This window comes from Microcaecilia unicolor, chromosome 7, assembly GCF_901765095.1.
Source record: "Microcaecilia unicolor chromosome 7, aMicUni1.1, whole genome shotgun sequence".
In the NCBI taxonomy this organism is placed as follows: domain Eukaryota; kingdom Metazoa; phylum Chordata; class Amphibia; order Gymnophiona; family Siphonopidae; genus Microcaecilia; species Microcaecilia unicolor.
Window position 1 is genome coordinate 254674641 of NC_044037.1, and position 21707 is coordinate 254696347.

Here is a 21707-nt window from a genome sequence, read left to right on the forward strand (position 1 = left end):
CATTTTTGTTACATATTCATTAGGTGCCCCCTAGCATAGGGTGTCAGCATAAGCCAGAACGGCGTCCAGCAATTCCAAAAAGACTTGGCGCCCAATAGTCTCCGGGTTCGCAAGCTCGATCTTTCCGTGCGCAACAGGTAGATCATCTGTCCTCTCCACTGGAATATCGTGGGGCCCTCCGCGGTCAGCCATGCCAACAATATTGATTTCTTCGCCACCATCACTGCTCGAATGGTAAAGGCTCGGCATCCCCTCGGAATGGGGCTGGAAATTCGCAGGTAGCCGAAAAGCAGCCGAGCATCCATCTGCCAACTTACATTCCAAATAACGGCCACTTGCTTGGTCAGGTCCTTCCAGAACTTCCGAATCCGCGGACAGGTCCAAAACATATGACCCAGCGTTGCACCTTCCGCTGCACATTTAGGGCATGCCCCATCAGGTGACACTCCCATGTGAAATGCCCACCTGGGTGGCACATATGCTCTCAGTGTGAACTTAAATTGTATTTCCCAATAATTCGCTTGGTCAGTGTTTCTACGGTATCCAACCAAGTGTTCCCACAGTAATGCAATGGTGATCTCTGTCCCCAATTCCTCGCTCCATAGCTTGGATAATTTCCCAAAATCCGGTTCTTTTGCCATGTCCTTGAGGTGTCTGTGATAGAACGTTAGTGGCACTTTGTGCTGTGCCCCCAAAGAGAGCGCCGAACTTAGTTCTTCTTGCACATCTTCTGCTAGCGCTTCTATCGGGAGGCTCTCTATATAGTGCTTTAGTTGATGGTAATGAAACCAAAACCAATCCATTGAGCTTAAGGAAAATTGAGCCTGGAGTGCTGCCCACGGTTTAGGCCGTCCTTCTGTATCTATGGCCTGCAGTACGTATTCCAGGCCTTTCTCTTTCCATCGAGCAAACACTGTGTAGATCTGACCCGGCTGGAATTCCGGGTTGCCACAGATTGGGAGGTATGGAGTAATACGTGGTGAGAATCGGTGGTGCCGACAGAGCCAATACCAGACTGCCTGCGCTGTCGGCAGAAGCTGCGCCTTGTCCAACAAGTTAGTTTCTTCCTTGCTGCGTCTGTGTAGCAAGTAACTTATGTGTGTCTGCTCAGTTTCTGGTAGCTCCAATCGGGATGGAGTGAAGTACTGTGTGCCCCTCAGCCAGTCATTTAAGTGTCTTAGGCCGCTAGATATTGTCATATGGCGCAGATTCAGCAACCCCATGCCTCCAAACTCCACCGGGAGATGCAGATTAGACAAGGCTGTTCTGGGTTTTTTCTTGTTCCACAAAAAGGTCTGTAAGATCTTGTTTAATCTTTTCTCATCAGCTATGGTCAAATATAGTGGCAAGGTCTGGAACACATATAACCACTTGGGGACTACCACCATGTTATATAGGGCTATTCTACCCATTAATGATATAGGGAGGCCCTGCCACATTTGCAAACTCATTTTCGTATCATTCAACAGCTTCCGCACATTCAAGGTATACACTAAGGAGAGGTTTCGTGGTATGTGCACTCCTAGATACTTGATTGTCTCTTGTTCTCACTCTATAGGCAGTGGTATCTTGTGTTGCATGTTATCCCCTGACAAGATCTCTAACGCCTTGGACATTTGAATATTAAGCGTGTAACCCAAGTGCTCCCCATATTCCTTAATCACCTTCAGTATCCGAGGTATTGAACGCTCAGGTTCTCGAGTCACTACCAGCAGGTCGTCTGCAAAAGCCAGGGCTTTAACTATTCCCCCCTTCAAGGACACCCCCCACACCCCCTCATCTCCTCTCAGGACACGAAGTAATGGTTCCATTGCTAGAACGAAGAGAAGGGGAGAGAGCGGGCACCCCTGTCTTGTCCCCCGTTGTATCTGGAAGAGTTCTCCTCTTACCCCGTTCACTAATACTGCTGCTTTAGTGTCACTATACAAAGCTGTTATCGCATCTCAAAACCAGCCCTGTACTCCCATATAGTTCAAGAGCCCAAACAAGTACCCCCAGTTCACCCTATCGAACGGCTTTTCGGCATCCAAGCTGAGGATCACTGCAGCGCTCTGCTCATGGTGGCATTGTGCCATAGCCAGTAGGAGGCGTCGGACGTTACTGCCCGCCTGTCTGTGCCGTACGAAGCCCACTTGCTCCTCACCAATAAGCTCTGGTAATAGGTGCTCCAGGCGCGCAGCCAATATCCGCGCCAAAATTTTCACATCTACGTTAATCAAAGAGATGGGTCGGTAAGAGCCCGGGTATGCCCGATCCTTTCCTGGCTTAGGGATCAGTGTGATCAGTGCTTCGTTCGCGTATGGGGGGAGTTTCTTGTCCTCGACTATCTGTTCCAGGTAGCCCCCTAGTGCTTCCAACCCATCCTTAGGTAGTGATTTATGGTATTCTCCCATGAATCCATCTGATCCCGGGGCCGAGCTCAGGGCTAGGGATTTAATAGTGTCTTGTAACTCTTTGCCGCTAATGGGTTGATTTAACATGTCTATGTGTTGCTGCTGGAGTTTCGGGAGTCCTACCCTCCCCAAATAATCTGACAAATTGGCCGGGCTCACTGATGTCTGCTTACTATACAGCGTGCTAAAGTATGTATGAAAAATCTTCCCTATTTCTTCGCTATTATTTTTCATTACTCCCTGGGGGTATTTCATTGCCATTATCACTCTTCCAGGGCCTGCCGTTTTCACCACCCGGGCTAGAAGCGCACCCGTTTTGTTTCCAAACCGCTGCAGGTTGCACTTATAGTATAAAAGTGACCTTTTAGTTTGGCTATGGATCAACGCATTGAGCGTCGTCTGAGTTGCTAGGTACCGTTCTTTATAGATATCGGGGCTTTTATATAGTTCCGCTTGGCCTTCCAAAGCTGGGTCTCCAAATGTAATATCGCCCTGGCCTGTTTTTTCTTCCGTGCCTGCACATATGCTATTATTTCACCCCGAAGGACTGCCTTAGAGGCCATCCAATAAAGATCGGGGCGATCCTTGTGTTGCCGGTTAAATCGTTCGTACTCCCTCCATTTACCTGCTAGAAATTGCGTGAACTCTTTATCCCCATACAAATAACCCGGATATCTCTTTTTCATTAGTTATTTAAGGCACATGACTTTGAGCCTGTGTAAGTGGAGTTTTTTTTTTTACCCAATGATAGAACCACCACATGTGTTACTAATCATTGTGAATAATATATAACCACGTGCTAAACCATAGGCAGTTTACCTATGGTTTCTGAGGGCTTTTTTCTCCACTTTTCCAACTTAGCACTGATTATTTTGCTGCTAGAGCTTCTTTTAGTATTAGGTTATGTTTTTTTTGCTCTAGCAATACTGCATTTGTTCTGATTGCCTTTAAAACTAACCCCAGGTTCCAGGCCGGAAACGGAGCCCGCACGGGAGGATGGAGCTGAAGCACCCCTCTAAGAAACCGTGCCACATCCGGATAAGCAACCATGGAGAGGCCAGCGACTTTCCCTCGAAAACATGCTAAGGCTGCCACTTGAACACGCAGGGAATTATAGGCAAGGCCTTTTTGTAAACCATCCTGCAAAAAGTCAAGTATTGGCGAGACAGAAGCCCGCATAGCTGTAATCGCTTTAGCAGCACACCAAGCCTCAAATTGGCGCCAAATCCTGGCATAAACCACGGAAGTGGAACGCTTGCAGGCCTGTAGGAGAGTGGAAATGACTTTAACAACCCTTGTCTCTCAATTGCACCCTCTCAATAGCCATGCCGTAAGACCAAAGCGGCAGGCGTAATCCATGGTTACCGGTCCCTGTGACAACAGATTCGGTACCAGAAGTAACGGCAGGGGAGCCTCCACCAGCATCCGCTGGAGGTCCACATACTACGGCCTCCTGGGCCAATTCGGGGCGATGAGAACCACCTCTCGGTGTAGCCGAATCCGCAGGAGTACTCGCCCTATTAAGGGCCACGGAGGGAACACATACAGGAGGCCCTGAGGCCAGGGTTGAGCCAAGGCATCCAACCCCGCCGAGCGAGGATCTCTCCGTCTGCTGTAAAAGCACGGGACTTTGGCATTTGCGCTGGAGGCCATAAGATCCGCTACGGGCATCCCCCATTTGGCACAGATATGCAGGAATACTTTGTCTGCAAGTTCCCACTCAGCTGGGTCAATTTGATTCCTGCTTAGATAATCGGCTTCCACGTTGCTCTGACCTGCAATATGAGATGCTGACAGAAACTGCAGATGTAGCTCGGCCCAGTGGCAAATCTGCGCGGCCTGTGCTCTGCAATGAGTGCCGCCCTGTCGATTTATGTAGGCTACTGCTGTCGTGTTGTCCGACAGAACTCTGACAGCCAATCCTTCCAGGGTCAACTGAAAGGCCAGAAGCTCCTGGAATATCGCTTTCAATTCAGGATAGGCCTGAAATCTCAAAGGACCGCTTTATAGCTGATTCAAGGCGTTGGTCCTGCATGTCCTTCAGGGCAACCCCTCCTTCAACTGGGAGGGTAGTTCTCTTTGTCACAGCCGTGACTAGGGCATCCACTTTAAGCACAGCTAGGCGCGCCAAATGCTCCTCACTTAGAGGGTATAATTGCCCCATAGCCCTGGCAACCTTCAAAGGCCCCTTGGGGTCAGCCCATTGAGCCGAAATAAGCTCTTGGATGGAGTCATGCAAAAGAAAGGCTCGAGCAGGCTTCTTAGTACTTGTCATCCTCGGATTAGCAGAGGAGACTTCAGCACTAGCAGGATCTTCAAAAGAGAGGGCCTGCAATGCATTAGAAATAAGCGCTGGCAGCTCATCGTGGTGGAAAATCCACACCGCGGAAGGATCATCTGGATCCAGTGGCAATCCTGCACCTTCCTCTGGCTCTCCAGACCACGAGGGCCTGCCAGACCCCTCAGACTCCTCACATCCCGACCACAGGAGGGGGGTGCATCACTCTCTGAAGGGGAATCCACCCTTCTGCGCTTGTCCTGCAGCCATCTGTCAGGGGAAAACGCTCCTGACGGCAATCCAAGGCCGGGCTCCACTGGAGGGGACACAGGCAGCAGGGCCAATTGAGACCCCTGTGGGAGAGCTCTTTTTAACATAAATGCATTATGCAGCAGCAAAACAAACTCAGGGGAGAATGGCTCACCCTGGACTCTCGGTTCCATTCCGGGGGTAATAGCTCTCATATTAGCCTCCATACAAGGCTCCCCTCCAGGCTCTAACCCCTCCGCCTCAGCGGGGGTCGCGCCATGCTGTTCCAAAATGGCGCCCGCTGCCAGCTCCACGGAGCAGGAAGAGACCTCGCTCGCCATGCTCGGGCCGGCTCTGACATCAGAAGAGCACGATTTACAGAGCCCTGCTGCTGATATGCGCTTGCCACAACGGGAAAAGTGCTTAACAACCTCCGCAGCCATTGCCGAAAACGGCGGGAAATTCAAAATGGTGGATTCGTGCCAAAATCGTCCTGAGAGCTACAAAATGCTCTTACCTCCCCGGACCGAGTGCACAGAGCTCCGATCCGCTGCACAATCAGAAGAAAACCTCTTTTCTGGGACTGCAGCGCTACAGCGCAACTTTTTTTTTTTTTTAACGCTGTGAGGAAAGTTAGAGGCAACAGCGCAAGAGGCAATTTTTTTTTCACTCCAGAGGTTTAAGTAACGTGGGAAAGGGTGAAACTATGTGCCTGCATCCACAGCGTTGGCAAAGACAGGGACAGGACTGGCTAGCCTATGTGTCTACATCCACATCGGTGGCCGGGTAAGGCAGGGAAAGGGCGTATCTATGTGCCTTTAAAGTGGGCACCACCAGCCACAACACCCCTGCTACAACTGGCAACAGCACAGGAGCCACTCCAGGCAGATTTTCTGAAGGAGCTGAATAAGCTGCGTCCACCCTGCTGGGGAGATAGAGAATACTGAAGAGGCAGATGGAGCTAGCTGGCCATGAGGCACTATGGTTTTTCAGTGCTCTCTATCTCCCCCTGCTGGTTGATGAACACAACCCACTCGGAATGGATTCATCTGCTTTATGACAAGGAAAGGCCCATCACACAAATGTAAAGTAATAAACAGTCCATCACTACGGAGATGAGCAGGCGTGATAACATGCGCTAACATCCATGCTGACTGCTTAACGGCTACCACACCCTAAAACCAGCCAGCACAATAAAAATCCCAAGCTCACTGTTTAGCATGGACTGGGTGAAAATGAGGCAGGTTATAGGCACAGATAAGGTGTGGCCAGCACCGACAGTATGCAACTGCACATTAACTGTAACTGCTGCCAACAGCACAGGTGAGCTTAACGCCACTTCAAAGTGTCAGACAGCGCAACCACTGCACAAAACAAAGTAAAAGGAAAAAAAAAAAAAAAAAAAAAAAAAGACTACAGACAAGTTGTAACCCGTTTCCCCCAAACCCTGCACCAACTCTCCCTGATCCAATCAGCAACACCAGATTACAAAGCCCCCAGAACATAACCTCCCTCATGACAGACCATTCCCTCACAAGACTAGTGTATGGTGGGGGGTGCTTGTCCCGAGTGAGCTATTATAAGAGAAGGGCTATGATTGGAGGGATGAAAATTGGGCGCTGGAACCATAATTAAAAAGCAAAGCACAGATAGCACAGAAATTTCAGTGCTGCTGATGTATTTCATGCGGGCCTGTGTGGTATGAGTGTGACCTGTAGAGTAAAAATGCAGGGCAGATGTTGGCTGCATCCTCAACAGTTATCATACAGGCTTTCCATTTAGTGAACTTACCACATGCTAACAAACAAGCCCTCAAATGTCTTAAATATTCAACTGTATAAGAATTATCGGTGTTCATTTTTAAAGCACATACTTACAAAGTTACATAGAGGTGTATCTTCAAAGCACTCAGACTTTGAATGTTCCAGAGTAAAATATGGAATTTTGTAAGTCTATGGGCCCTGTTTACTAAGCCAGTCTGTAGGTGCGCTAACACTAGAGACATGCACAGGATACATGGGTTTCTCTAGTGTTAGCGCATGCTAAAAATGCTATCGCGCCTTAGTAAACAGGGCCCTAAGTGCTTTGAAAATGAGACCCATAGCATAAGCATCATTACTTATCACTGCTATAGTGTAACGTGCAAAGTAATGTTATCCTTCTAAAATGAGGTTTTTTTTTGGGGGGGGGGGGTTGTTTGCTTGTTTTTAGGAAACAGAGATACTAGTCAAAATTTAGCCGAGGTGATGTAGAATTCTTTATAGCTTCTGTTTTTTCAGCCACGCTAAGTGGCCTTAGTATGTGGGAAAACCCACACACTAGTCATAGCATCGGCCACCTTTTAGCACAGCTTAGTAAAAGGATTGGATGACATTGGATGTTTTATATTTTTAATTGTCAGGATTGTAAAGTCAGCTTAAGAACAGATTTATAAAAGTAAAATAATTTAATTGAATCCAATCAATGGTACTAAGCCACGTTGACTACTGCAATGGAAACTATGCAGGATGTAAGAGTGGAGGAGTGGCCTAGTGGTTAGGGTGGTGGACTTTGGTCCTGGGGAACTGAGTTCAATTCCCACTTCAAGCACAGGCAGCTCCTTGTGACTCTGGGCAAGTCACTTAACCCTCCATTGCCCCATGTGCGTGCCAGGTGCCCTTGACCTGGATTGGCCACTGTCGGTGACAGGATGCTGGGCTAGATGGACCTTTGGTCTTTCCCAGTATGGCACTACTTATGTACTTATGTACTTATGTACATGTAAGCCACATTGAGCCTGCCATGAGTGGGAAAGCGCGGGGTACAAATGTAACAAAAAAAAAAACTCACAAGGAAACTCCAGACAGCCCAAAACACAGCAGCCAGGTTGATATTTGGTAAAACACGATTCCAAAGCGCCACACCACTCCGTGAAAAACTGCACTGGCTTCCAATTAGAGATCACGTCACTTTCAAAACCCGCACCTTGGTCCATAAGATTATCTACGGTGAAGTCCCAGGTTACATGACTGACCTGATTAATCTCCCAATCAGAAATAGTACCAGCTTATCATGGACTTACCTCAATCTCCACTACCCAAATGAAATACAAGACAACCCATGCGTCCAACTTCTCTTACATAAGCACACGTCTGTGGAACGCATTGCCACAAGCTGTGAAAACAACCCACGATCATCTAAAATTCAGGAAATCATTAAAGACTCACCTATTCGGAAAGGCATACCTGACTGACCCAACTTAAATGCCTCAACCCTGCAACACTTCACTATCAAAGATTGTATTGGACATTATCAAACCCTCCTACCTTAACCCCATGTGACTGAATCTAATCTTCCCTATACCACCATAACATCTTTTGTACTTGTCCCCTACCGAACTTGGAGAATGCCTTTAGGGTATTAAGTAAGCCACACTGAGCCTGCAAATAGGTGGGAAAATGTGGGATACAAATGTAACAAACAAATAAATAAATAAAATAAAAAGACAGACTGAAAGGTTAGAACACAAAAAGTCTAGATCTTTTTCCCTAAGCTTGCATCAAACAGTTGGCATTCATTTGACTTTCTTTGTTAAACATTGGAGTTTAAACAGAATTCTATTTTTTTACACATACAGATCTTTTGAAAGGTAGAGTATGACTTAAGGTAATCTGTCTTTCCACTTTATTTTAATTTTGTATTATAATGCCATAGGCTACCAATTGATCTATCTTCCCCTTTACTCATTTACACGAAAAGATCCGCTAAGCATATACAATGTTGCTTTTTAAAATATGAAATCTTTAAAGAGGAATTACAACAGTGCATTTAATGTTTGTACCAGATAATGAAATTCAGAACTACACAGGAATAAAGTTGAGGAAAAAGTTTTGTCAGTATGCTAAGGTGCTTAATATGTGGCACCTGCTGCTAGCAACTGTAGTACAGGCTGCAATGCAGCTGGCATACTGTAGAAACAAGGAAATAGGGAAGAAACCAGACAGGTCAGACTGTGAATTTATATATATAAATTACCGAATTTTCATTTCTACAATTAATGGCTACATGTGAGCCCTAACTGATACCTATTTACTAGGCAGGAAGGGCTCACACGCTAACCGTGCACACCCCAAACGCTTACCCAGTACTAAAAAATACAAAGCATGCGCAGATGCCAAAACTACTGTGGGGCACCTAAGCATGCCCACGGTAGTGTATTTTCCAACATGGTAAACACGTGTTAGTGCTTACTGCAACTTAGTAAAAGGACCCCCAAATTTGCTGGTAAGGCAGCATACTGTAAAAGTACTTAGAAATAAAAATACAGCAAACCTGTCTTTATAAAATCAATTCCAAATGTACAGATTAACTGGAACTGATTTAGAACAGTTCAATAAGCTTTTACAAAAACTGCTACTTATGTTACTTTCTTATATCTAAATATATTTTTGACTAGTGATACATAAGTTGCCAAAACAAAAGAACATGAGCTCTTCAAAAGTTGTTTGTGCCATTTCAAAGTACACTTACTGGATCTAAAAAACAGTTCTCATGCATATACAGTATAGACTACTACTACTTATCATTTCTTTAAAACTAGAGCTGCATGTCGATTAAAATTTTTTAATCGCAATTTGCGTTTAAAGTTGGGGCATAACCAGCTGTTCATGGGGGGGGGGGGGGCACATTTCCTTCCCACCCCCCAACCTTAGATATCATACCTTTGCTGGTGGGGATGACAAAACCAAAGAGATCCACTGGCAAAGCGTCCCCTTCCTCCTCGTACCAAGCATGCTTAGGGAGTGCATGCATTGATGGCTGGAGGCACCCTGTTGACTTACTGGCTCCTGAGGCAGTACGAAGAGGAAGGGATGACTTAGGCAGCGGATTTCTTCAGCTGGCAAGGCTTCAGCAACCCTACCAGCCATTGGAGAGGGCCTTCACCCATTCTTTCTCTCTCTGTGCCCCCCATGCTATCACCCATTCTCTCTCTCTGCCCCCCTGTGCCTTCACCCATTCTCTCTCTCTGCCCCCCTGTGCCTTCACCCATTCTCTCTCTCTACCCCCCTGTGCCTTCACCCATTCTCTCTCTCTCTACCCCCCTGTGCCTTCACCCATTTTCTCTGTGCCCCCCTCTGCCTTCACCTATTCGCTCTCTCCCTTACTCATGTGCCTCCCATGCCTTCACCTATTCTCTCTCTTATTCATGCGTGCGTCTGGTAGCACTATACAAATGTTAATAATAATAATAATGTGCCTCCTGTACCTTCACCTATTCTCTCATGTGCCTCCTCCTAGTCTCTCTCACACAAATAACACTCCTGAAGAAGCTCCAAGTGAAAATGTGGCGCTCTGTTGTGCAAACCAGTAGATTCCTTATTTTTCCAGATAAGTATCCTAATCTCATGATTTAGTTTGAAAGAATGAACCAGAACATGGCCGTTAAATAAGAAAACCACAAGACAATATAAATTGTGTGGAACACTAATTCAAACTATAATTTAGTTACACATGTAAGCATGACAACACTATTAATCTGCGCAAACAAACCGGCGTTATAAAATAGACAACAGTTTCTTATTAATGCAATCAATAGAGAAAACATGTTTTTGAATCAAGCATGTCTCGATCCATTTTATGCTTTAAAATAAGGATCCTGTAGAAGTAAAACCATTTACAAACAATAAAAGCCATTATATCAAACGCCTGTATGTACGATATAAATGCACTAAAAATACAAACTTTCAGTTTGTCAGCAAGTTCCGAATGAATGCGCAACAACAAAAATTATATGTTCTCCAAATCAGTTTTCTACCAAAAAGAGATCACAGATGTTAAAATTCAAGAGGTGCATGCAGGTATTAAACATTACCATGGCAAAACGAAATCAGAGCCAATCAGCGCTCAGAAAGGCGCATACGACATCAATAGTCAAAACAGCAAGCCAATGAACGAAGAAGTGAAGGCAGCCCGTGACAGCCAGAAACCCAGAAGAACCAATGCTCGCTCGGCGGGGCGGAGAGCCTTTCATTCAGGAAATTCTCCAGTGCAAACTTCCTTACTATCAAATACCAAAACAGCAACGTGGGGCGCGCACACACACATACACAAATACACTTCCATTGCAGACCGCAACCTTGAGCCGCTACTGATAAGCCGGGGGTAGCTACTGCTCCCAGCAAGCAGCCCCGGGCGTCCTCAACTAAAAAAGTGAATACCTCTTTTGTAAAACTGCAAAGTGCAACAATTCCCCTCGACTCTCTCTCTCTCTTTTACTAGATGATGTGGTTTCTGCGAGTTTGTGGACAAGAATATTGACAGAGAACAGCTCAGGAAAACAAATCTTCATCCATTCCGACCCTCCACTTATACTTCATACGATCACTATACAACTTTGTATTCGTTAACCACCGACTGGGCAAACGCCTTTGACGGTACTATGTAAGCCACATTGAGCCTGCAAATAGGTGGGAAAATGTGGGGTACAATGCAACAAATACATAAAAATAGATGACAGCTTCATGCACAGCAATTCGGACCTGGGTGTATTAAAATACACAACACATGGCTGGTCTACAAGCTCCCCAGAAAGCAGATTGAACAGTTACTGCATAAACACGCAAGTGTTGTTTCATTTTAGCATTGCAGCGCACTATGGGGGAGTGGCAGCCTGCTGCCACTACAGCAGTAGGACGGCCCGGAATGCTCTATTCTCGTACGCCACTTACGGCGCTCCCCGTGCGTAAGCGCCGCGAGCTAATCAAAACATTAGACGTGAGACGGGACGCAAAACATGGCGGACAGCGCTACGCTTGCGGAGAATCTTACGCAACTTTCCTGACGTATAGCACCATTCAGGCCACTATCACTACGTAACTCTTCAAGCGTAGTCAGTTCCTGAATACAAATGCCCTATTTACAATGGAAAAAAATAAATATAATAACAAAAGATACATACCGATTCCTCTTCCTTCTCCATCCCCGTTGGCATCTGCGGCACAGCACGGTTGATCGAGACACAGTCGTTCAAATCCGGCATGTCTTTGCCGCGGTAGATAGGGAGAGGTTTGGCGGCGTCTAGCGCCCGCGCTCGGAAAGAGAGTTTACTCATTGTTTTCCCTCTTGCTCCTATCACAATAACACGAAAACGTGAAAGGGGGACAGAAAAGAGGTTACAATCTCGGTCACAAAAACGCCCGGAAGCCGCTCGTTTTTACCCCTAGCGGACTCATGGGCGCCCAGAGATCCGGAACGGGGCGCAAGAAAGATGTTTCCGACGGGCTTTCTCCAGCCTAAATCCGATTTTCGTTCGGTCGATCCGCTCCCTGCGCCATGGCAAACATGGCGGACATTACCAAGGCGGCAAGCGATCCCAGCAGCCAGCGCGAGACGTCGGCACAGTGGGTGCGCGCGCAGCCGGCAGGCAACATCGCGGAAAGTGTGCGCTATACACCGCCGTCAGCATCCAATAGTGGAATCCTTGGGTGGTTCTATGCATGTACAGGAATTTGTTGTGTGTTCTGTGCCGGGTACAGATATGAAGAAAGGTTTATGTGATATATGGCAACTACTTGCTATTGACATAATGCAATTATGGTTTTAGGCCAAGGTTTTAGTATTTGCTTTCTTCTGTTAGGAAAAAAACTGTACCTCAACATTTCGTGTTTTACTTTATTATAATAGATACTTGGAAACATGCAAATATACCTAAAATATAAGTATGTGAGAGGACTGCGTAATAAAGTGCGTACTTTTTAAATTTAAGTTGTTGCTTTATCTCTTATGTTACTAATGTCCTTTCTGTGGTCCAGAGTAACATAGTAAGCGAATCATTTAATAATATATGTAACCAAAAGTAACTCATAATTATCTGCATCACTAAATAAAAATAGCCCAGTATTAATATAATTGATATTTGTAAACTGACTTCCAAACGAGAACTCGGAGTAGTTCATAACATAACCTAAGTATCACAACATGTCCAACAAATAAAAAATAAAATCGACCTGGTTTCCTTTCCAAACTTTTCTCATAAGATTACAGAAGTAGCTAATGAACTTGAAAATAAACATTTTCTAATTTGGGTGTTAATGTTACATATTTATGACTCCCAAGTGTGGTCACAGGGATTTAATTTTACTAACAATATATAAAGCTAGCTTTCCTATAGGAAGTCTTGTGGTAAATAAAGGGCATCAATGTGTGTTAGCACATGTTCATGTAGTAGCACACTTTAATAAATCAAGCCCCTAAATGCAGTCATAAACATTAACAAATAAAACAAACACAATAAATATTGTACTATACCAGGGGTTCTCAACCCAGTCCTCAGGACACACCCAGCCAGACAGGGTGATTCAATGAACCACTGCAATTGTTCATTCACTAATAATTCAAGTAATTTTACTATCCAAGGGATGCTGGCCACAGGGTGACAATTTTCAACTAATGCTAAATCTGCACCTATGGATTTTGGAAGGGGGGGCACCACTATATCAGTAAAATTATTTGGATATCTCCCTGATTGATAATCTGACCACTATTTTATTTATCAACTCAATTTAAACTTGCTCAAAACTATTCCACATGCTACCTGTAGAAATACTATTGGGTTTATCTGAAAAAAAGAATCAAAACATCTTCAATCTTACCCTTAGAGATTGCTTTATCTTATTTACCTTGGATTAAAAAAGCCTCGCCTGTTCATCTACGCTAAGTTGTTAGGATTCTGGAATCATTGAACATTTGGCTGTATCAGTCATCTCAAAATCTAAAAAATAGTTTTACTAGTATTATCAGATCTTTGAACAACTAGAGAGAGAGATTGTACCCCTGCCAAATTCCTTTACAATTGTGAACCAGCTTTTTCAACATTTTCTGTCTTGATTGTAGCTTCTTTTCCCATGTACAAATTCTGCATTAGAGCAATCAGATGTTCAGGTACACCCATTGTCCTAAGGACTTTCCACAGTTTGACATGGTTGATACAGTCAAAGGCCTTACAGTAGACAATAAAACACATATAAACTTCCCTCTGGTACTATTTGGCCTTTTCAATTACCTAGCCTGCATCAGCAGTGATGTCTGTGGTTCCGTTTCCTTTCCTAACTCCTTGCACATCTGGAAGCTGTCTTTCCATATATTGCTCAAGTCTTCATTCAATATGATCTTGCTGGTATGTGGCACTAAGAACATTTTTTGATAGTTTGTGCAGTCCATTAGATCTTCTTTGTAGGGAATTGGTATGTAGATTGATCTTTTCCAGTCAGTTGGCCATTGCGCTGTCTCCCAGATTTCTTAGCAAAGTTTGGTAATTACCTTAACAGACTTATGTTCTGTAGTTTGTAGTAAGTAGTTCAGTTCCAATTCCATCATTTCTAGTATCTTCCTTCTCAGCAGTGATCTTAGGGCTCATCTGACTTCTAAAATTGACAGTTCTTGTGTGTATACAATGTGCTCTTTTTTGTCTCATTCACATTAGTTTTTTTTTTTTACAACTTTTCTATGTATTCCTTCCATCTTTGTTTGATTTTTTTTATGCATTCGTTAGTATCTGTTCATCAACATTCTTTAACATACCTATTAATACTCTCTATTATTGGCTATTTGCAAAGTTTCTTCTGTTATCCACCTTGATTTCTTTGGTGTTTTCACTTTGTGTAGATTCGTCTGTGATTCAACTTTGATTATGTCTATGATTTCCATCCACAATTCTTCTGTTTTCCTATCAGTCAGATTCAGCAACCCAAACTGTTTTTTGTTGTTCTCTATGAAAGAGACTGATATGTTTTCAAGATCATATTTTGAGATTGGAATGGGTTTGTTTTTATTCGATTTAACTTTTGTCTTGCACACAAATAGTTCATCATCAGTTTCACAATTCTCTTGGCCTGCTTTTAGCTAACAAAATAGAACTCTTCCTTCTACAAGCACTGAGAATATAGTCAATCCGGTTTCGGTGCTCTGTACTTGGCAGTGTCCAAGTATACAACTGTCACTTTGGTTGGATGAAAAATGTATTTGCAGTGAAGAAATTGGTGACTACATAAAAATTGATAAGCTGATCTCCTGCCTTGTTTCTGGTTCCTAGCCTGTAAGATCCAACTGCATTATCTTCCATTCCTTTTCCATCTTTGGCACTCTGGTGTCCATCTACAAGTAACACATCATTCTTGCATGATCTAAAACTGTTCCACCTCTTCTTTGATTACATCAGTCTTTCATTTTTTGCATCAGGATTTTATCCTCAAAGATTAAAAACTTGAAATTGTTTATCTCTACATTAAATTATGATCTGCCAAATTAGATTCATGACATTTTAGAAACTCTGAGGAATGATAATTGTTTTACTTCATAATAATACATTTTAATGACAAGAATATTTATTCTGTTGTGGAAGGGCATTTTTGATATGACGACTGAATTAAGACATTTTGCTGAAAACATCTCAAACCAACGTCTAGCACATAGCCATGATCAAACCAGAAAAATGTCTAAATTTGTGGTTCGATTATGGCTTTCAACTATTTATTTATTTATTTATGGTTCGCTTATATCTCACATTTTCCCATTCATGCAGGCACAATGTGGCTTACAGAAAGTTAAGTAAAAAAAAATGCAAAGTTGAAAACTTAGGAAAGTATACAAGAAGCAAATAGGGGGAGTAGTTTCTAACAGTGCGAACTAGGCAGGGTCAGGGAGGGTGCATCAATCAGCGGTGTAAAGTGGGGAATAAGTCTTAGCAGGGCAGGGTCCACTTGAGTTTTAAGGTGGTGCGGTAGAGCATTCCAGTGTTTGGGACTCCAGTAGCAGAAGGACGAGGTGAAGATCTTCTTGTACTTGACACCCTTACAATTCGGGAAGTGGAGGTGGAGATAGGACCGATCAGCAGGGTTGGCATTTCTAGGCGGAAGGTCGATCAAGGGGAGCATGTAATCCGGGGCAGCCCCATAGATGATTTTGTGGGTTAGGGAGCAAAGCTTAAAGGCAATTCGCTCCTGTACAGGTAGCCAATGGAGTTTAAAGCGCAAGGGTTCGGCGTGGGCAAAGCGTCATTCTCTAAGGATGAGTCTTGCGGCAGTGTTCTGAACTGTTTGGAATTTTTTCAACAATGAAGCCTGGCAGCCCACGTAAATTCCACTGCAGTAATCTAGATGGGAGAGGACGAGCCAGTGGACAAGTGTATGGAACAAATCTCTAGTAAGGAGGTATCTTATGCGCCAAAGCCTCCACATTGCATGAAACATTTTCAGGCTCAATATGTCCATCTGTAAGTACCATTTTTGAAAAAAAAAAAAAAAAAGACCTGTGGTAAAACATAAAAAAAACAAGCCACAGTGAGGTCTGTCTGGCAGCATTCCTAGTGATCTGGCCACACAGACATCCCAGCAGTGCTGAGGAGCAGCCTAGTGGTCAGTGCAGTAGACTTCACATAAAGGGACCCAGGTACAAATCCCACCTAAACCCCTTTATATTCTACGGTGAGCCCTCTGGGAACAGAGGAAAACTACTATACCTAAAGGTCCACCACTAAAATATCCCTCAGGTTTGCAGGTCACTTATATATTTAGGTACAGGAGGTATTTCTGTATTCCAGAAGAGCTCACATATTTGTACTGAAATGGAAGAGTTAAAGTGGGAATTGAACTTGGGTACCATTGTTCACTGTCCACTGCACTGACCACTAGGCTACTCCATCTACTTGCGTGCTGCTTTCTTAGATATGGCCAGAATATCTGAGCTGTCATAGAGCCTGCTATCTACTGTCACTGGTATCTAACAAATTGAATCCCCCAGTCTCTGGTAACAAACAGTCAACTTCAAAAACTAGAACCAGGACAAATTGCTGAAACATAGGCATAAATCACAAGTACTGACCCCACACCCTAAATTATAGGTGTTTCCTCCTATGTGCAAACATTCATATATGGGTACTGTGCAGTGGCATAGCTACAGGTGTGCCGGGGCCCACCCACTTAGGGTTCAGGCCCACCCAACAGTAGCACATGTTTAGCAGTAGCTAGTGGGGATCCCAAGCTCCGCCAGCTGAAAACTTCCCCCTGATGGTAACAAAAATGCTGCTCTGCACGATTCTGGCACCTGCGCATGCTCAGTTTTCAGCACATGCCTGCTGCAGACCGCCAAAGTGGACAGAAGCATTTTCCCACCAGCTGAGATATTTTTTTGGTGGGAGGGGGAGAATGCTTGGTGCCCACCCACTTCTTGCGTAGGCCCATCCAAAATCTGCTGCCTGGCTACGCCCCTGGTACTGTGTAGCCCGGTACTTCAAAATATCTTCTTATATTCAATAATAACTTTATACTATTAAAGAGTGCCCTCAGACAAATATCCCCTTTTTTTTCAGGCAATATATTGTTATGCCCAGAGGTTTGGAGAAGGTGACTTCACAGTATAACCATGGATGGCTCTAACCTAAGTCCCTGAGGAAAGATTTTCTGAACCCCGCGGTGTTGGGCGTTTCCAGGGGAAGCCAGCTGTTGGGTCGAAATTTGTGACCGGAGAAGCAGTGAAGCTCTTTGATATCACTTTTAAAAGATAAGTTCACATTTTGATTTATTAGCAGCACTTATCACATAGGCTATAGCACGTTTTCAAAATTTACACAAGAATGGCCCGATGAAAGAAGTGCTATACCACGGGGCATAACAATATATTGCCTGAAAAAAAGTGGATATTTGTCTGAGGGCACTCTTTAATAGTGTAAAGTTATTATTGAATATAAGAAGATATTTTGATCTACTGTCACTGACATATCTTTGGGGGATGGGAGGGGGTCAGTGACCACTGGGGGATTGGGGGGGGGGGTCATGCCTTCATCCGTCCAGTAGTTAGCTGGTAAGTGAAGACACCTTTTTCTGACTTAGTTGTGACTGAAACAGGTCTAGATAAAAAATATATAAATTTATTTTTTGCTATGGATCTTCTTTTCTCTTGCATTATCACGGAAAAACATTCAGATTTAAATCTGTCTAAGTCCCACCCCCAACGCAGATTAAAATGTCCCAATTCTGAGTTTCAAAAATCACAACTTTTGGTGAGAAAAATGTCCATCTGCCACTTTTGAGACATTTTCTCTTTTGAAAATGAGCGCCATAGCATAAAGGAAATCAGCGCAACTGGAGTGGTATAGAACAGGTAATTGTAAATCAATTTTTTACTCTTTCAAAAAGTACAAAGTCTAGGGGACACTCAAGGAAGTTACATGTACTACTTTGAACAGGAAGAAATATTTTTTCATTCAACTAAGAGTTAAGATTTGGAACTTGTTGCCAGAGGATGTGGTATCAGCAGTTAATGTATCTGGGTTTAAAAAAGGTTTGGACAAGTTCCTGGAGGAAATGTCCATAGTGTGTTATTGAGATAGACATGGGCAAAGCCACTGCTTGTGTCAGTAGCACCAATCTTCCTACTATTTGGGATTCTGTCAGGTACTTGTGACTTGAATTGGCCACTGTTGAAGCAGAGTGCTAGGCTAGATGGACCATTGGTCTGGCCCAGTATGGCTATTCTTTTTGGGGGTTTTTCAATTATTTTTATTGAAGTTTTAAATTCAAATAATCATTACACAGCATACAATTATAGCCACAATTAAATAACAACACATAACCTTCAGAATTCCCCCCCCCCCTCCACCCTTCAGTATGCTATGAAGTATGGCTGTTCTTATGTTAATTTGCAAAGTAAAGATTTTCTCTTTAGTCCTGTGTTTGGATATGAAGAGCATAAGAGGTTTCTTCAAGGTCACAAAATGAATGGTGCACAGAGAAAGCATATCAAGGCATACTGCAGTAGGTATAGCTAAATACCTACTAAATTAGGTCTTTGGATTTCTCATTTCATAAGATCATCACAAAGTTTGGCAACTTAAATCCTTCACTGAAGAAACTATTCAGGCAGTCTTGCATGGGTTAAGGCTGAGAGAGATTAAGTATACCATATATTCCTACACGTGTCCTCCACTCGCTTAATGATGGTTTTACCAGGCCTTTCCATAGCTCATTTGGAGCCAACCCAACACAGTACCTTTTACTGCTCCGTTTTTGTGGAATTCCTATCACTTTCTATTAGAAAAGTAACCTCTTTCTGGCAAATCAAGATTCACCTTAAATTTGGCATTCAAAAGCTTTTTAAACAATAATTCTTAGCTTAGTTCCTATGATCCACTTCTGTGATGATTCCAGTATAGGAGACATGCTTATTGTTGTCTTCTGTTGAGGGTGGTGTGTTTTGTGTTTGATACTCTTGTGTATGTGTGTTTATCTGCTGTCTCTGAAAATGGCGTTCTTCTCTTAATAGTTTTATATATTTTATTTTATTGTAACTCCGCCTTCATTTGCTTTAGTGACTAAGGCCCTGATGCTGCCTCACTAAAATTTAGCGAATCGCTAACAGCCAGCGATGCACAAAGGGGATCGCAAGCAAATGAGCTACATGGATCTCCCTTTGTGCATCCTTGCTGTTTGCGAGTTCAAGCTGTCAAATGGATTTGACACTGCTGTCAACTTCATTTGACAACTCTGATGCACTGGACCTCCCCGACCCCACACTTTGTTGTTTTTTTTTAAATTTACCCTGGTGGTCCAATGGACCATGACACCCCCATGATCCCTGAACCTTTTAAAAACATTTTCCCTGGTGGTCCTGTGGACCGTGAACCCCCTACGACCCCCGAACCTTTTAAAAACATTTTCTCTGGTGGTCCAGTGGATCGAACTCCTTCCCCTGTGTGTGCAAACACCCCCCCCCCCCCCGTACCTGACCCCCACCATGCCCCTCCCTGTACCTTTAAAACAGGGAGAAGGCAGGAGCAACGGCTCCCGCCTCGGGCCTGCCAGGAACAAAATGGCGGTGCCCAGGCCCTGCCCAGTGTATTCTGGGATGCACTTGGTGGGACTAAACACCATATAAGGAGTTTTTTCCTTGTATAGTGTTTAGCCCCACCCTGTGCATCCCAGAATGCACTGAACAGGGCCTAGGCACCACCATTTTCTTCTGGGCTGGCAGGAGAGCAGAGCCATTGCTCCTGCTTTCCTGCCTCCACCTTGTTGTAAAGGTAAAGGGAGGGGCAGGGTGGGGGTCGTGTATGGGAGGGGATGTGTGTGTACACACAAGGGAAGGAGTTTGATCCACTGGACCACCATGGAAATGTTTTTAAAAGGTTTGGGGTTCAGAGGTCGTGGGGGGGTCATGGTCCACTGGACCACCAGGGAAAATGCTTTTAAAAGATTTGGAGGTTGTAGGGGGGAAATTAAAAAAACATTCAAGGGGGGGGGGGCTCCAGGAGGTGAGAGGTAGGAAGCACAAGCAGGCAACCTTTGCAGCTGCCTCCTTGTGCTTCTCTCCTCTCCGACAGCTCCACAACAGCCATAAAATTTGCTCATTAAATTAGGGCTGCTCTGGAGCTGTGCATCCCCTGAAATACACATTAGACTATGATTGCTCTTACTGCATGGCCATGCGAGAGGGAGCACTGACCGCCACCCACTGAGGTGGTGGTAAGGGCTCCCGTGCTAACCAGGCACTGCCCAATTACTGCTGGGTTAGCACCACATTAAAAAAATACAGGCTGGCGCTTCGCACACACGCACCTGTTTGAGCTCCTGGAGGACGCTGTGAATTATTTCCTCTTTTGACTCCCTCGCCCCGTCGTTAGCGATGGGGAAACGGAGGGGGAAGGTTAGGGAGCCTCCCTCAGTTCCTGGACCTTCGATGATGTTGAGGCAAACTACCTTACAGTTTCCCAGGACGCCGCCGGGACCTCTATGTTCTTCGACTCCCTCTGCCATTGTCGACGTGACGACGTCGATGGATAGCGGAGACGGGGTTTCCTTGAGCCCCGAAGACCGCAGGGAACCTCCACAGCCAGGAAGTGTTCAATTTGCCGCAGACCAGGCAGTACCCGAAACTGAAGGGGTGAATTCGGAGCTGCCAGAGGGGAGGACAGCGGCAAAACTGAGTGGGACCCCGGATTCTACGTTTTCGGCCGATTTGGCCTTAAAGGTATTACCACAAGCTATTGTTAATAGACTTACTTCCACCGAGACCCCACCACACTCCCTTTTGCCAACGAGTGGAATAAGTAAACCCTCTATTGTGACATTAGAGTCACTGTGGGATATGGTACATAATACTCACTCCTCCATGCAAGCTATGTTAAAAGAAAATACTAAAGATATAAAAACTCTTTCAGAAGCAGTTCTGATCCAGGCACAGGTGACAGCACAGCAGTCCTCTAAGATTGAAAAATTAGACACTAAGATTCAAGAAATGGGGTCTTTGGAATCCGTTTTGGTTAAGGACAATAATTTCTTACACAAACGTTTGGAATACCTTGAAAATCAGTCTCGGAGACTTAACCTTCGGTTTCTTAATTTCCCCAAATCTCCTTTAATTTCCTCAACGGAGATGGTGAAAAAATATATGATTGACATTCTGGGAATGGATAAAGAATCATTGCCTCCCATAACCCGAGCCTATTACATCTGGAATATTAAGGGGACATTGGGAGATCCCCCTAGACGAGAAATGGGTGAAGAAATGAACCTTACTTCCTTCCTGGAAAGTTCACTGGATGTGATTACCTACAGGACTACAATGTTAGTCACTTTTGTGCTAGAACCTGATCGGAACGCTGTGTTAAGACTTTCCCTGAGACATTTAGACGATCTGTTTATGGGTTCCAAAATTAGGATTTTTCCTGACCTTTCTAGGCCGACACAAATGAGACGTAGGGCCTTTTTGGAACTCCGTCCCAGGGTAGAAGCCTTGAAAGCTAATTTTGTTTTACG

At 44.3% G+C, this 21707-nt stretch overlaps 1 protein-coding gene across 1 annotated transcript in view; it reads right to left on the bottom strand.

Annotated features, from left to right (window-relative positions):
* Window positions 1-12253, bottom strand: part of EPC2 (enhancer of polycomb homolog 2) — a 177115-nt gene extending 164862 nt beyond the window's left edge. The window contains exon 1 of the mRNA XM_030209088.1: window positions 11858-12253. Within this exon, the coding sequence (XP_030064948.1) occupies window positions 11858-12010 (153 nt within the window). The 5' untranslated portion in view covers window positions 12011-12253. The remainder of the gene's footprint in view (window positions 1-11857) is intronic.
* Window positions 12254-21707: the final 9454 nt, after the last annotated feature.